Source organism: Vulpes vulpes, chromosome 14 (assembly GCF_048418805.1).
Source record: "Vulpes vulpes isolate BD-2025 chromosome 14, VulVul3, whole genome shotgun sequence".
In the NCBI taxonomy this organism is placed as follows: Eukaryota; Metazoa; Chordata; class Mammalia; order Carnivora; family Canidae; genus Vulpes; species Vulpes vulpes.
Genome location: NC_132793.1, coordinates 15,178,820 through 15,195,686, shown reverse-complemented (window position 1 = coordinate 15,195,686; position 16,867 = coordinate 15,178,820). Strand labels below are relative to the sequence as shown.

General features: G+C 42.5%; 1 protein-coding gene across 1 annotated transcript; it reads left to right on the top strand.

Annotated features, from left to right (window-relative positions):
* Window positions 1–12,065: 12,065 nt before the first annotated feature.
* PI3 (peptidase inhibitor 3) lies at window positions 12,066–13,602 on the top strand. The gene is made up of 3 exons (XM_025998332.2): window positions 12,066–12,176; window positions 12,977–13,222; window positions 13,432–13,602. Exons 1-2 carry the CDS (start codon window positions 12,098–12,100, stop codon window positions 13,219–13,221), a joined length of 324 nt encoding a protein of 107 aa, XP_025854117.1. The 5' UTR covers window positions 12,066–12,097; the 3' UTR covers window position 13,222; window positions 13,432–13,602.
* The last annotated feature ends 3,265 nt before the right edge of the window (window positions 13,603–16,867 follow it).

The following is a 16,867-nucleotide window of genomic DNA, read 5'->3' as shown; positions in this document are numbered from 1 at the left end:
GGCCTCTCCTCCAGGACTTCTGTGGATGGGGGAGAGAGACCGCCCTGCCTTTGGTGAATCACCTCCTGTGGCATCATAGAACCTCCCCTTGCCTAGGACTGGCTCAGCTGTCAGGGTGGTTGTTTATCTGGCTGAGGTTCCAGTCGCAGCAGATGTAGGTGGCTTTTGGGACCCCTTCCCTGGCCCTAAGAGATCCTGAGCAAAAAGTGACCGCAGGCAAGGGCTGCAGTTTAGATTTCACATCATCTGGCTCCTGCATTTGGTGGATGAGGTACGGGGGCTCAGGGTCGTAGGGGGCCCCAAACAGAGATCCCCACTGAACCATAGTACCTTACCAAGACTGCAGGAGGTCAAGACCATCCTCGCCACCCTCCCACTTGAAAGATGGGGAGACAATAGGCCAGAGGTGGGAGGGGACTGGCTCAAGGACCCACAGCTGATTCCCAACTAAGTTGGAACTTCTATCATTGCCTCCCCATGATCCTTATTAATTACTGGGTCTTGGAAGCAAGGCATTACTTCATCTGACCCTAAGAAAGGAGGGGTTTCCGTTCCAGGACAATCCTCACAGTCGGAAAGTTCTTCACTGGGTTTAACCAGAATCCCTTGTGCTGTCTTCTAAGCTCTCAGGAAAGGAGGGACCCTATATTCTATAATCTGATGTTTCTTTTGCAATAGGAGGAGAGTTTTATGTAGTTTTCCTGACTACAAACTATACATGTATATTGAATAAATGCTTTTTCAACTGAGATGATTTTATAGACGTTTTCCTGTGTCTTGAAGTATCCCTACAATACCATCATTTTTAATGATTACATGGTATTTTGTAGGACTGATATGCTAAAACATAAAGTTTCCAATTATGAAACATAGGTTTCCAGTTTGTTTCTCACTCAAATAAAACTGTGACAACAATCTTTGTATATACATTTTGGGTCACATCTCTATTTTCTTAGTTCAAATTTGTCGAAGTAGAAATGGTAGGTCAGTCAAAAGGTACAAACTTCCAGTTACAAAAAAATAAGTCCTGGAGATGTAATGGACAGAGTGGAGGCTACCTTTAATAGTACTGTATTGCATATTTGGAAGTAGCTAAGAGAATAGATCTTAAAAGCTCTCATCACACACACAAAAAGTTGATAACTCTATGTGGTGATGGATGTTAACCAAATTTATTTTGGTGAGCATTTCACAATATATACAAATATCAAGTCATTATGTGTACATTGGAAACGAATACAATGTTATATGTCAATTCTATCTCAATAAGAAAACTCAAAACTAAAAATCAATTTTTAGAAACCCAAACAAGGGTACCTGGCTGGCTCAGCTGGTAGAGTGTGTGACTCTTGGTCTTGAAGTTGTGGGTTTGAGCCCCACATTGAGTGGAGAGATTACTTAAAAATAAAATCTTTTCAAAAATAATAAAATAAAAACCCACACAAATAAAAAGAAATGCTAGTTCAAAAGGAGCGATTGCTTTTCAGGTTTTGAATATCTGGTCAAATTGCATTTCAGAAAGGAAGTAAATGAGTGTGTGAGAGCCTCTAGCTACCTCTACCTGCAGCAGACGTCTCTTGCCTTTGTCTGCCAAATATCTATTCCCTTTGTGAAGTCATTGCTCCTGAGTCCTGTAATTCTGGTTGGCTGCCAATCACCAAGTACTTCTCCTGTCACAGGTGAAGGCACTTGACTCAGGTTTGAATAACTGGACTCTTCTCTCACCAGCCCACTCCTCCATGCAAATCCCAAACCTAGGAGGCAGGAGGCTATAAAGAGAACAGTCTGAAATTCAGTTGCTGCTGCTTGCAACCAAAGATCCTTAACAGATACACTCACCAAAGCAAGACAGGATATTAAAAGAGAAGTATAGAAAGTCTTTGCCAATGGAAAAGTATCTCATTTTAATTTGCCTTTCTCTGAAATTAGTGAAAGAGCATTTCTTCATCTGTTTATACTGAACAGCTGTATTTTGTTTTTGAATTGCCTGTTTTTGCACTTTGCCCATTTTTATTGGGGATACTTTTATTGTTGAGTTGTAAGAGCTGTTTATATATTAGGGATACTAACTTGTCATACACAAGAGGCAATATGGTAAATTGGTTAGCAGATGTAAACTGGAGTCAGGCAGACCTGAGTTTGAATCCTAATGCCACCAGGTTCTAGCTGTGTGACTTTGGACAGGTCACTTAACTTTTTTAAAACTTCAATCTATTTATCTACAAAATAGAGATAATATTTATGTTATAGGATTGTTCTGGGGATTGAATGAGATGAGCTTGATAAATGCTTATTTTAATCCCATCCTACAAATATCAATTTCCTTGTTTTTGCTTTGTACCAAAGTTTTAAATTTGGGGAATTGTCAAACCACTCTTTTATATTTCCTTCCTTGGCTTTTATGCTGAAAAAAGTCTTTTTGACTCTGATGTCAGATAAATATTCACTGTATTTACCTATAATCTTTTTGTGTTTTTGAAAAACATGTTAATTCTTTAATCCATCTAACATTTATGTTGGGATAGTGAGTGTGACATATAGAAATACCTTTTTTCGAAGTTACTAAGCAGCTGCCCTGGTATGGCTTAGTGAGTAATTCAAACTTTGGCATTGCTTGGAATTCAGAACTTTATAAAAAACTGAAGTCTTATTTGTAACAGGGGCAGTTTCCAGGTTTTCTGTTTTTTTTTCCCCCTTGGCTATTTATTCCTTTGCCAGTACTACTTTTGTAAGTAAAGTTTCACAATACATCTTAGTGACTAGTAGTGTTCATCACCCCTTGCTAATCTACATTTTCAGTTGTCCATGGCACAAGGATTCCATTCTTCCCGACGAATGTAATAATCTTTTTTTAAGTTTCAAGAACAAATTTGTTGCTTTTTGTTAAATATTTTATCATAAAAATTTCAAAACTACACAAAAGAACAGTAAGTACTGGGGCGCCTGGGTGTCTCAGTCTGTTAAGCATCTGCCTTTGGCTCAGGTTGTGATCTCAGGGTCCTGGGATGGGGTCCAACATCGGGCTGCCTGCTCAGTGGGGAGCCTGCCTCTCCCTCTCCCTCTGCCTCTGCCTCTCCTCCCGTTCCAGCTCACTCATGCTCTCCCTCTCTTTCTCAAATAAATAAATGAAATATTTTTAAAAAAGAATAGTAAGTACTTTTATGAAGCCTTGTATACCCATCACCCAGATTCAACAATTAACACTTTTCCCCAGCTTTGTTGAGATATAATTGACCTATAACACTGTGTAAGCTTGAGATGCCCAATATGATGATTTGATACATCACAATATGTGATAATTATTACAAAATGTTTACCATGATAAGATTAGTTAACACATTCTCTATCTCACACAATTACAATTCTGTGGTGGTTGTTATGGTGAGAACATTAAATTTTTTTCATTTTCTTTTTTTTTTTTTTTGTATCTATATGAGATGGTGGATGTTAACTAAACTTATTGTGGTCATCATTTCATGGTATATTTAAGGTAAATCATTATGCCAACAGCATAAACTTATATTGTGCTGCATGCCAATAGAACTTGGGCAGGGGGAGAGTGAGCAGAATTCAGCAAGAAAAAAAAGCTCTAATCTCTTAGCAACTTTCGAGTATACAATACACTATTGTTAGGTGTTGTCACCATGCTGTACATTAGATCCCTGGAACTTATTCATATTATACATGAAAAGTCCCAACAATTAACATTGTCCAACACTTCCTTCCTGTATACCCCCATCCTTTTTCTGGTTGACACATTTTAAAGTAAATCCAATGTGAGGGGCGCTTGGGTCGCTCGTTGTTTGAGCCTCTGAATGGTGATTTCAGCTCAAGCTGTGATCTCATAGGTTGTGGGGTGGAGCCCCACATGGGGCTCTGCGCTCAGCGGGGAGTCTGCTAGAGATTTTCTCTCCCTCCCACCATGTGCATGCGCTTGCACACGCTCTCTCTCTCTCTCTCAAATAAAAAAAAAATCTTTAAAGTAAATCCAAATGCATGTCACATTTTACCCCTAAATACTTGAGTATGTATCTCAAAGAAATAAGGACATTTTTTTCACATAATCTCAATACTGTTGTCATATCTAACAAAATTAACAGTAATTTCTTAACATCTAATATTCTATTTGTATCCTATTTTTCTTATCTCAAACATAACTTTTATGGCTGATTTGTTTATTTATTTATTTTTTTAAATTTTCATTTATTTATGATAGTCACAGAGAGAGAGAGAGAGAGGCAGAGACACAGGCAGAGGGAGAAGCAGGCTCCATGCACCGGGAGCCTGATGTGGAATTTGATCCCGGGTCTCCAGGATCGCGCCCTGGGCCAAAGGCAGGCGCTAAACCGCTGCACCACCCAGGGATCCCCATGGCTGATTTGTTTAAATCAGAATGCAAGCAAGGTGCACATGTCGTATTGGTTTTAATGTCTCCTAAGTTTGTTTTAATGTAGAGCATTCCTTCCAACTCCTGTTTCTCCTCTTTCTTCCCTTTCTCCTCCTCCTTCTTCATCCTATTTATTTGTTGAACAAAACAGATGAAGTGTTCTCTAGTGTGTCCCACATCACTAGCCTGATATTTTTTTAAAGATTTTTTTATTAATTTATTCATGATAGACAGAGAGAGAGGCAGAGAAACAGGCAGAGGGAGAAGCAGGCTCCATGCTGGGAGCCCAACGCAGGACTCGATTCTGGGACCCCAGAATCACGCCCCGGGCCAAAGGCAGGTGCCAAACCACTGGGCCACCCAGGGATCCCCCATGATATCTTTTAATATACTTCTCTATCTTGTGTTATTTCCCAGAGATGGACATTAGCTCTAGAGGCTTCATGGGGTTCACATTCAACTGTCAAGGTCATCTAGTAGGTGATGCTGTGTGCTTCCTGTCACATCACCTCAGGAGGAACACAGGCCTCATTAACCACATTTAGTGTGGTGAAGATAGGTCAGTGTATTGTAGGAGGGGTCTCCTCACATGCCACTCAAAAGTTGTGCTGCCCTACTTAGAAACAGTGAATAGACTGTGGGGTGATGGTTAGGCACCCTATAAACGTCTGGTCCCAGTCAAACCATCTCATGATTTCAGAAGCTGTGAATGATCATCGCCTGAATCAATGATTTCGCTAGGGATTGCAGAAACCCATCGAGTTTTGATTCTGATTATATTTAAGATATAAATTATGTTAGCCAGGATAGACATCCCTAACTTGTAGAGGCTTCCCATTTGGGGAAGAGCATATGTTTAAAAATCTTTTTTTTATTAGGGAAAATTTCAAACAGTGTATCTAGATCTTTTTTTTTTTTAATGTCATGTGTTGTGCCCAAGATTGTGAATCCAAGCAACCACCAAGGAGCCGACACGGATGCAAACACACGAGGGTTTCTTTACAAGCTCGGGCTTGGGTCCAAGTGCACCTGACACAGCAGAGCAGGGACTGGGACCCCGAGACTAAGAGGCGTAGCAGCTTTATAGGGGCCAGTGGCCCACGGGATACGCAGAAAGTTGCACAGTCATGTCGGTCCACACGCAGGTGGCCGATTGAATTACCTCTTACCCTATAGTATCCATTTGAGCTGCCCTATTACTTTGGTCAGAATTGGCGTGCAGTTTTGGTGGGCACAAGGCGGGGTTACATTGTTATGAGCCGATTTCCGATTAGGGTGTGCCCAGAGGCTGGACTAGGGTGGGGCAGCGCCTTAAGCAATAAGCAGGTTATGTGGGGGTCATAGGGGAGCTGGCGGGTGTAGCACAAAATGGAGCTAGTCCTGCTCTGCTTGTCCAGGGGTAGGGGATTTTTGTTAAATTTCCTGGGTCCCACACATGTAGTAAAGTTTTGTAGTTTTTTTTCCCCCAGAAAATTTCTGTACACTTCTAGGTGAAGTGAATTTCTGTATACTCTAGGTGAGTTTATTTGTAGGTATTTTATAGATTTTGAAAATGTTGGGGATCCCTGGGTGGCTCTGCGGTTTAGCGCCTGCCTTCGGCCCAGGGCGTGATCCTGGAGTCCCGGGATTGAGTCCCACGTCGGGCTCCCGGTATGGAGCCTGCTTCTCCCTCTGCCTCTCTCTCTCTGTCTATCATGAATAAATAAATAAGATCTCTTTAAAAAAAAAAAAAAAAAAACTTAAAAAATTTTTTGAAAATGTTGAATAGGAAGTTTTTTTTTGCTATTTTATAACTAATTATTGGTAGTGTTTAATAATATGAGTTACTCCGACTTATTTACCCAGAGAATTCCTATAATCCTTGAACCTCTTGAAGCTAAACTGTGTTTTTGCAGAATGGGGAAAATAGGAAGCTCCCCCTAGGGGCTGCTAATGGGAAAGTGAGATAATGCATGTAAGTATTTGCTACTGAGCCTGAAACGTTAGAATATGTTTAAAAACATGAATCATGGTCACCACTTACGGTATCTTTTTATTTGCCAGGACGGTATCTTTTTATTTGCCAGGTCTGCAGGTCAGGCATTGGTTCTGGCCTAGACTCTAAGGAGCTCTGGTGCCAATGTTCTTCTGCAACCCAGCCTGCCTTCTTCCTTCTGTCCCCAGGGAACAGGGGGAGAGAGGCATGGGGTTCTTTGCTCGTCCATCCCCACCTTTCATCTTCTGCTTCCCACCCCACACCCACAGCAGGAAGCCAACCCTCTGAAACTTAAATGTTAAAAGGCCAACTTCAGAGAAAGACAAATACTTATATTCAATTACATGTAAAATCTAGAAAACAAACAACCCTCACAAACTCCTAAAAAAGAGGTGAGACTTGTGGATACAAGAGGTGGGGATGGGGAGGAAGGGCAATTGGAAAGGGAGAGTCCAAAGGTGCAAACTTCCAGTTACAAGATAAATTAGCACTAGGGATGTAATGGACAGCACGGGGCTACAGCTAACACCATGTGTGACGTATAAGGAAGTTGTAGAGAGAGTAGATCCTAAGAGTTCTCATTACAAGGAGAAATTTTTTCTTTTTATTCTATCTCTGGAAGATGGATATTAACTAAACCAACTGTGGTAATCATTTCACAATATATGTAAATCAAACCGTCATGCTATACACCTTAAACTTATACAGTGATGGATGTCAATGACTTCTCAGTAAAACGAGGCGGGCAGGGTGGGGGGAGGGAGTCAACTTTACTCAAATAGAATTTATTTCCTATTAATTTTTTTTAAAAATAAGTTAATTTTATTCTTAGTAAAGGAGTTGATATATTCAGATCCCATAAAGGCGGGGCTAGTATGGCCCTTTGCATCCAACCCTCTCAAGTTCAATGAAAAACAAAAGCAAATAACTGAAGCTCAGAGAGGGAAAGCTATGTGCCTGAGGTCACCCAGCAAGTGAGGGGGCAGAACTAAGGCTAGAAATAACTTCCAGACCAGTGTTTTTTCCACAACACTCAAAGTGGCTCATCCCGGGGCTTTGACCTTGCTTGGAGCTTCCTTGGAACAGAGCAATGGGACTGGTGCACAGACAGCAGAGTCATGAGGTCATCCAAGTCTGTCTAGGAAGCCTCTTCCCTGTTTGAGGTTTCCCGTCACCCCATGTCTGTCATGCTCCTAAATTACAGGTGTCTAGGGGGACTGCTCAGTCTATTAAATTACTCTAAGATTTCAGCCCTCATCATTTATTTCTCAAAAAAGACCACAGGAAGAGGTTACTGTGTAATCAGGGGGAGGGGGTGCCAGTGGAGGTTGAATCTCAGGCTCTAATAGCAGGGAGGAGGGCCTCCCAGGGGCAGCCACAGCATGGCTTCCTGCTATTCCCAGCGCTTACCGCTTACCTCACCACTGGGAGACCCTAGAGAAAGGAAGGAAGGGGACTGCAGAGTGGGTCTCAGCATTTGTCTGGTGAGCCAGAGGTTGGAGGGAAAGTGGGTGTGCCCAGCTGGGAGCTGCCTACGGATGTGGAAGAGGGATTTCCAGCTGTCCAAGGGCCAGTGTGGAGACTTCAATTCCCTTGACTCCTTTTATTAGTTTTTATGCCCTAGAGAAAGGGGCCACATTCCCCAGTCTTCAGGGAGTGGTCTCATGGAGGAGATGGACCGCGTTGTTCAGCCGGGCCCAAGCTCCTGGTTATCTCTCAAACCTTTGGGAATGTTGATGCTGCACCATCTTACGTTCTCACCAGCAATATACAAGGGTTCCGATTTCTCCACATCCTCGCCAACACTTGTCCTTTTCCATTAAGAAAAACACTTTTATAGTCATACTAAGGGTATGAAGTGGTATCTTGTGGTCTGGGTGTGCATTTTCCTAATGGCTAATGATGTTTAGTTCCTTTTGCGTGCTCATTGGCTTTTTGTGCATCTTCTTTAGAGAAAAGCCTATTCAAGTCCTTTGCCCATTTCAAAATTGGGTTTCTATCTTTTTTTATAGTTGAGTTGTATGAGTCTTTTGTGTACTGTGGATAGTAGGCCCTTCTCAGATACCTGATTTGCAAATCTTTTCTCCCATTCTGCAGGCGGTCTTCTCACTATAACGAGAGTGAACACTGATGTACAAAAGTGGTCAATTCTCTTGAAGCATGTTTTAAATATCCTTTGACTTGAAACTGTAATATATAAAGTGATCAGTGAGTTTATTCTTTTATCCACCTTCCTTCTCCCTTGTCCTCCTATTTGATAGAAATTGTACTGTTTCTACATTTTCACAGCCTGGCATATCCACATACTATTTGCTATTACTTAGTCTCACAGTTAAAATGTCCAGCACTCAAGTGTTGTCATTTTGGTAATTTCCACCAACCTTCCGGGTTGGGTCTACCTTGTCCCTTAGAAACTGCTCAGGAAAGCTCTTGGAAATAACATCACTTGGGTTCTTGCACGTCCAGAAATATATTCTTGTAGTCTTTTTACTTCCAGGACAAACTCGTGGTGAAAAAGAAAATCCTCAGTGCATACTTTCTTTCCTTGGGTGCCTTTAAGTTTTGCTCTGCTGTTTCCTGGCTGTCCTTCAATCTGATTTTTTTTTTCAATTTTGTTTCTCTTTTTGTTTTTTTTCAAGGGGCGTTGGCTTCCTGGAGGCTTCTGTAGCCATCTTTGCAGCCCAGACATTTTACTCGCATACCTCTTGTGTTTACTACAGTGTGAACTTTCAGTACATAGACTCGAGCCTGCTTTTATTTAAAAAATATTTTCCTCAATTCTTTCTTATTTTAAAAATCAGTAGATTTTCACAGACCAGCTACTGAAAGGACTATATTACCTGAGTAGGAGTGGTGGAAGTTAGAATGGGTTTCCTAGTTTCTTAGCTCAAGGGCTCCCTCCTCCGTTGCTACAGTCACGGGCAGTTCCTTTTTTTTTTTTTTTTTTAATAATACATTTATTTTTTATTGGTGTTTAATTTGCCAACATACAGAATAACACCCAGTGCTCATCAGTTCCTTAAATACTTGGACTGATCCTTAGGTACTAGTCTGAAACAGGGGGTTCCTACCATCAGCCATGGCCAAAGAGATATTGCTCCAACATTTCCAGATGATAACCTCTCTCCTAAATATGCCTCCTCTTTTCTGGGGTGCATTTTCCTATTTCTTTTCTCTCTCCAAATCTCCCAGCACATCTCCCTACAGCAGCTGGAAAGTCAGTGACTATCTGTCCCAGATTTTTCCACATGCAGGACTGCAGGCGTGATTCGGGTTTTTATAATCACATGCATTCATACAATAGCTGGATTCTTTTTCTGCTTGACAAGGATTTCTTTTGACTGCATCTGAATCATACCTGACACACGCTATTACATTTTTACGTTATGACACTTAAATATTAAACACCCCTTCTTAACACTGGTACTCATGGTTACATGTATCTAGCTGTTTATTTAGCTATAACTGTCAATTATGCTGTTTTCTTTATTCACAGGATTCTTTGAGTTCTTTTTTCTACGGACTATAATTTTCTTTGATATTTCAGATCACAATAGTGACTTTTTGTTGTGACAAGTGAAAAAATTAGAAACTGGTATATATAAAGCAAAATCCACTCATCTGTTTTTTTTCCCAATCCCATCACCATGATGTAAGCAATGTTAACAGCATAGTGTGTATTCCTTCACCCCTTTCTTCTCTTCATACATTAATAAAGGCATTTATAACAGTGTGTGTTTCTACTGAAGTATTATCAAACACATATATTACTTTCTAACTTGTTTTCCTTTTGGTAAGATTCATGAATAGTGCTAGAATTCAGTACACAGAGATCTAGTGATATTCATTCTTTTTCTAATATATTTATAAATATAATAAGATCACATTAGATGTGATAAGTTTTTTGGTGAAGCAATACTTTTTTTCCTTTTTATTTGCCTTTTTTCTCCTTCTACCTTCTTAATGTCTATTCCCCCATCAACTTTTCAGTAAACCTGTATTAATATGATGTGCAGCCTCCTTTATATAACCATAGCCAGATTTGTTTAATATAACCATATTAAAAACATGCTCTTACTATGTGCAAAATAGCCAAACAATAGGAGGTAATGTTCAAATAAGATGAGGAAAGGAGGCCACCCCAAGCTGTTCTGAGCAGGTATCAGAATATTAAATTTTTTATTTGCAAACCATACCACAAAAGACCTTTACCCATAATATATAAAGAATGCTCAAGAATTAAGAAGAAAAGACTGATGAATCTATTAAAAAAGTAAGCAAAGGAAAAGAAGCTTTCAGAAAAAGAAATGTAAGTGGCTTCTAACATATGCAAAAATGAAAGTGAGAGAAATGCTAATTAAAAACATCAATGAGGTATGATTTCTCACCTATCAGACTGATAAAAATCCCCAAATTAGACACACTGTGCCAGAGCCTAAACGTACACAGTTGTTTTCATCCACTGCCAGTGCAGGTACAAAATGGTACAACCCCCATCAAGGGACATAAGAGTATAAAAATTTCAAAAGCATTTGAAAGATGATAACTATATGAGTTGATGGATATGTTCATTAGGTTGATTGTAGTCAGCTTTTCATAATATGCATGCATCTTAAAACATCATATTGTACACATTAAATGTATATGTAATTCATTTGTCAATCATACCACAATAAGCTGGGAAATAATTTCAAATGCATTTAATCTTTGTACCAGCAAACCTACTTCTGGGACTCTAGCTTACAAGTTAATGCAAAAAGCCACAAGGGGTATAGTTTGCAACAGTAAAAGACTGGAAACCACATAAGAGAACAGCAGTGTGGGTTTATGGAAAGTGAAGGTAATCCATAAATGATTTACCCCTCAGAAAATACACACACACACACACACACACACCCACACACACACACGAGAACTCACCAATCAGCCAAAGTACTACAATGTTACCAAGAACCAAGATCTTAAACCAACCTGAGTCCTTCTCACCCATCCAAAACATTTCTTGCTTCACTTCCAAAGTTAACCACTATTCTAGATTTCATGTTTATAGCTTCCTCATTTTTATCCACCCCCTGAGTAAATGAGTTGTACCACATATATAAGTATGCGTAGAAAATCTATTAGTTTTCCTTAGTTTTGAGCCTTTTACACAAGCCTATAATTCAAAATATTTTCTTTCGAGACCTGTATTTTCACCCAGCATTATTTTAATTAGAGTTGCTATGTGAGATCTAGAATCCCACCTTCCCGATTACTTCCATGATGCATCTCAGAGACTACTCATGAAATGACAAAGTATAGTGATGTGTTCTTTGATTTTCAAGGCAAATTTCCCTTTGGGAGTTTTCCTCAGGGCCAGGAGGGCATGAAGGATGCTGGGAGGGGTGAACTGTTAGGGTAGGTCTGGGTGTGGCTATGGGAACAGAGAGTAATGGGGAAATCCTGGCTTTGAAATCAGAACACTGGACCCATCACCCAGCCCTCCTCCTCTGTGAGAAAGTGGGACAGTCCTTGGGGCTGTTAGAGGTGATGTAACACAGTGTCTGCCATTTTTCTCTGTGAACAATCCCTGGGGAAAGTCCCAAGTTCCCTTCCAGGATAGGGGTGGATCCTTCCTGGTAAAATGTAGGTCTTGTCCCATAGATAACCCCAGACCCACCCCCCTGGCACCAGGCCATGCTGGGCTGCATAAAACTGGTTGGCCTCAGCTCTTAGCCACACAGCTTCTTGACAACATGAAGCCCAGCAGCTTCTTGGTCCTGGCAGTGTTCCTTATCCTGGGGACTTTGGCGGCACAGGCAGCTGTCACAGGAGGTAAGTAGACAAGTGGCCTGGGAGAGGCTGTGTTGGGTCCTGCCAGAGAGCACTCTGGGCCAGCAGGCTGGGCTGGATCTCACACTTGGGTCTGTGATGGCTTCCATTGTATCCAGAGAGAGCAAGAAGTGTCCAGTAGAATCGATGTGCTTTCCACACCAGGATTGAGATCTCAGGACCATTGCTGGAAGGAGTGTTGCTTTGTGGTCTTGGCCTTAGGTGTTGATACCTGGGCAGAATGTACAGTGAAGGGAGGAGCCCCTGGAATCTGGGCCTGGGTGTAGGGTCTGGCCCTTTCCTGTCTGCCCCCTGACAGCACCTGAGAAATCAGCCTCTCAAAGGAAGTTACACACCAACAAGGCTTCAGAAATCGTGTAGTTGGAGGATACCTCCCCACTTCCATTTTACTAAGGAGGACATTGACTGAACCGACAATCTCCAGAGCCAGGAAGGAGCTGGGGTCTCCTGGTGCGTGTCTTAGGCTCTTCCCCCTACCCCAAGGACAGCTCTTAAGAGTCACGCCAGTCTGACTTCTGCTCCTGAGAGTATGTGACATGGAGGGTGTGGGTGGAGAAATGGACAGCCAAGGGCACTGTGTGGGGGGCCAGTAGACCCTCTCCCCCAATCCCCAAGCACAGCCTTCCCGAAGCACAGACCCCAGCTGGCCCAGGTGACCCTGCTCCACCTCAGGCCTCGGTTAGGGAAACCCTGCTGTGAGCAGGGGCTGACCACGGAGGGAAGACTAGATGGTGAAGCAGGCACCAGGCAACTCAATGTGGCCACATTCGTTCTTTCAACAGTTCTTCCTAAAGGATCAGGCACGGACAGAGGTCGTGTTCCGGTCAAAGGACAAGATCCGGTTAGAGGTCGAGATCCGGTCAAAGCCAAAGGTCCCGTGTCCACTAAGCCTGGCTCCTGCCCCCCTATTCTGATCCAGTGTGCCATGCTGAACCCCCCGAACCGCTGTCTGAGCGACACTGAGTGCCCAGGGGCCAAGAAGTGCTGCAAGGGCCCCTGTGGGCTGGCCTGCCTGCAGCCGCAGTGAGGTGAGAGGCAGGCGGAGGGATGGGGACCCGGAAGGCACAGAGAAGGCTGAGCGATGGGGAATGACCCCGTGGGTAACAGAGAGGCTGTGGGGAGGTGACCCAGAGACCCAGCATCTCCGAGCCCATGACTGAGTCCTGAGAGGGCTGCCTCCCCTGCCTCTGAGCCCTCTGACCTGTTGTGTCACCTCTCTGGTTCTCTTCTCTTCCAGCCAGGTGGAGCCCATCCTCACTGCACCTGTGAAGTCCCCAGGGCTGCTGGCCCCACTCCTGTCGCATGGTCCTCTCCCTGGCCATTCTGTCTCTCTTTCGCTCAGGAGGCCCAAGCCCGGGCTTGCTGTCTCCCTCATTGACTTGGCAATAAAAGACCACTTTTGTCTCCATTTGCTTGTGGCTTCCATGACTTCTGTGCTCTGCGGAGCCCTGGGAAGATGGTGAGGAGCTGGGACTCCCTCTCCCAGTGGAATGGAAAAGAGAGCAGGGGTGGAGACAAGAGGCCCATTCCTAGGCCTTAACACTAGAAGTCCACTAATGGATCCCAGAACCAGAGTCTGCATTCACTAGGGGATTTTGCCTTTGGCCTGAGACCAGGGAAATGAAAAACAAAACGTGGCGCAAACTGCAGGCCGTTCCTTCCCCCTCCAGTCCACCACTGAGTCCTGATCTGGTTCTGGCCAGCCCTGCCAGGATGACCAACCAACCCTATGGATAAAGCTCCCTCCTTTCCTTTCGTGTTCCCCAGGGACCCACATCCTCTCAAGATGCCATAGAGAGAGGCTGGAAAATGCCTACCTGGGAAGCATTTCACTTGTTCATGCTTGAGATGCCTCCATCGATACAATTCCTTTGGGTTAAGCTCCCAGCTTTCTATTTTAAGTGTGAGTGAGGAGACAGGATGCACTAAGTCCTTGATCCTTTAGTGTGGGTGGTGAATATTGTCCTCTAGAGACGTACAGGGTGGGGGCAGGCAGACATGAATGGTGCAGATCGTGGAGCGTGTGTGTTAGGCAAACCCGAGTGACCTCGTGGCTCTGCTGTTGACCCACCTGCTCCACTAATCTAGAACAAGAACGCTCTCACAAAAGGAGGAGAACTTGGGATGGAATTGAAAGAGCACAGGCTTGGGAGTCAGGTGACCTGTGTTCTCGTTCCAGCCCAGCCTCTTCACTTGCTGGATGACCTCAGACAAATGTCTTTCCCTCTCTGAGCCTCAGTTGTCTATTCAATTTGAGGGGGTAGGGTGTAATTATTTGGGAAGTACAGTCTAGCCCTGACATCCTGGCCCTGAGACAACTCTTCTTTTTGTGTTGGGTTCCTGATGTGAGTGGAGGTGGAGGGCAGAGACTTGGGGTGAGAGAGCAGGGAGCTCTGTGTCCTTTGCCCCTTCCAGAAGCAAGCAAGCCAAGGCTCCCTCTCATTCTCCAGGGGACTGGCTGCACTGCCCTGGAGCTGTGATACTAGGACATTCTGGAAAGTAACCAAGAACAGTGCCTAAGCTTCTGGCCTGACAAGTACAAAATAAACCACTGGCGGTCAGATTAGTTCATGTATTGACAATTTCTCTATTCCAGATCCTATGCTAACTGTGTTATATGTACCGACTTATCTATTTTGGATAAGAACCCTCTCACATGGGTATTATCTCATGTCTTTAATTTTGTTAGAAGATTGAAGCCACAAGAGGTGCAGTCCCCATCCAAAATCACATAGTTTGTACATGATAAATCCAATTTTTAGCAAAACAAGCAATAATCAAAATACAAAATTTAAAATCCCGCTTCTATCAGTCAGAGACAAATACCATATGATCTCACTCATAAGTGGAATTTAAAAAACAGATGAACATGAGGGAAAGAGTGGAAGGAGAGGGGGAAACAAAACATAAGACACTTAACAATAGAGAACAAACTGAGAGTTGATGGTAGGGGATGGGCTAGATGGGCGATGGGCATTAGGGAGGGCACTTGTTGTGAGGAGCACTGGGTGTTGTACGTAAGTGATAAATCACTGAATTCCACTCCAGAAACCAGTATTGCACTATATGTTAACTAACTAAAATTTGAATTAAAAAAAGTAAAATCCCACTTAAAATACCAACAAAAGTCATACCATTTCTTGAAATAAATATAACAAGAGGCAGGCAGAAACTTTAAAAAAGAAACCTTGCAACTTTTTGAGAGGTACATAAAAGAGCTTGGATAAATGCTATGCTCCTGAATAGGAAGATGCCACATGGTGAAGATAGTAACATTTATCTCTACAATTTATTTTTTTCCCCAGCTTTATTGTGACAAAATCAACAAATGGTGGAATTTAAGGTGTTCACGTGATTATGTGATTCGTGTATATATTGCAAAATATTTACCACGATGAGGGTAGCTAACAAATCCTTCAGGTCACATAATTACCATTTTTTTGTTGTGGTGGTGAGAACATTAAGGCTCTTCTCTGATCGGGACTGTCAAGGGTACAGCACAACATTGTTGACTGTATTCACCATGCTCCACATTAACTGAAAGTTTATGCCCTTTGACCAGACCATTTCCCCTACCCTCCCAGCCCCAGCTACCACCATTTTACTCTGGGTTTCTCTTTGAGTTGATATTTTTAGATTCCACCTAAGTGAAATCATACAGTATTTGCCTTTCTCTGACTGATTTCATTTAGCATAATGCCCTCAAGTTCCATCCATGCTGTCAAAAATCCAGGAATTCCTGTTCTTATATGGCTGGATAATATTCCATCATATATAAATATATATATAATGATATTCCATCATCCACTCATCTGTCAATGGGCACTCACATCTCATTAAAACTGGGGGGAAAAATTTGCCAGACTTCCAGGGTAGCTGGTATCCCTATAAATTTAAATCATTAAGTACATTCTTTTTTTGTTTTTTAAAGATTTTATTTATTTATTCATGAGAGACACAGAGAAAGAGACAGAGACATAGGCAGAGGGAGAAGCAGGCTCCTCACGTGAAGCCCGATACGGAACTCGATCCCAGGACCCCGAGATCATGACCTGAGCCAAAGGCAGATGCTTAACCACTGACCCACCCAGGCATCCCTCAAGTACATTCTTTCATAACTACAGAATTCAACGACAAAAAGAAAACCACAGAATCCCCTTGGCATCAATATAGTCAGAGGTCAGGGAATTGCAAAACTTTCCTATTGCCTTTGCTGAAAAGACTCTTGATTTTCAAAGAGGTATCTCTTGAACTCTTACCTCTACCCATTTCAGAGAGCAAAGTGAGGTCCAGAAATATCTGTGTCAAGTAGAGGAGAGAAATGGAGGGCCTAGGACTGAACTAAAATCATTCCCAGAGAAGATGTCTCCATTAAGTGTGAAAATACCAGAAGAGAGTCTGAGTAGAGCATAGCGTCCTGTGGATTAGCCCACCGTTCCTCCTAGTATTACCAAAACACTTCTTGTACAGGTGTGATGATTAATGAAGCATTATTGATGCTTTACTGAAAACTAAAGTCCATACTTTATTTATATTGCCTTATGTTCTTTATATTTTTCAGAATCCCACCCAAGATACCATGTAACCTTTAGCCATTGGGGGTCTTTAGACTCTTCTTGGCTGTGACCAGATTCCCTGTTTTGATGAGCTTGACAGTTTAGAGAGGCTCTGAT

Coding starts and splice junctions, on each gene's coding strand:
- PI3 (XM_025998332.2), top strand. CDS start 12,098: ATGAAGCCCAGCAGCTTCTTGGTCCTGGCAGTGTTCCTTATCCTGGGG. Junction 12,177..12,976: donor ACAGGCAGCTGTCACAGGAG/GTAAGTAGACAA, acceptor TTCTTTCAACAG/TTCTTCCTAAAGGATCAGGC.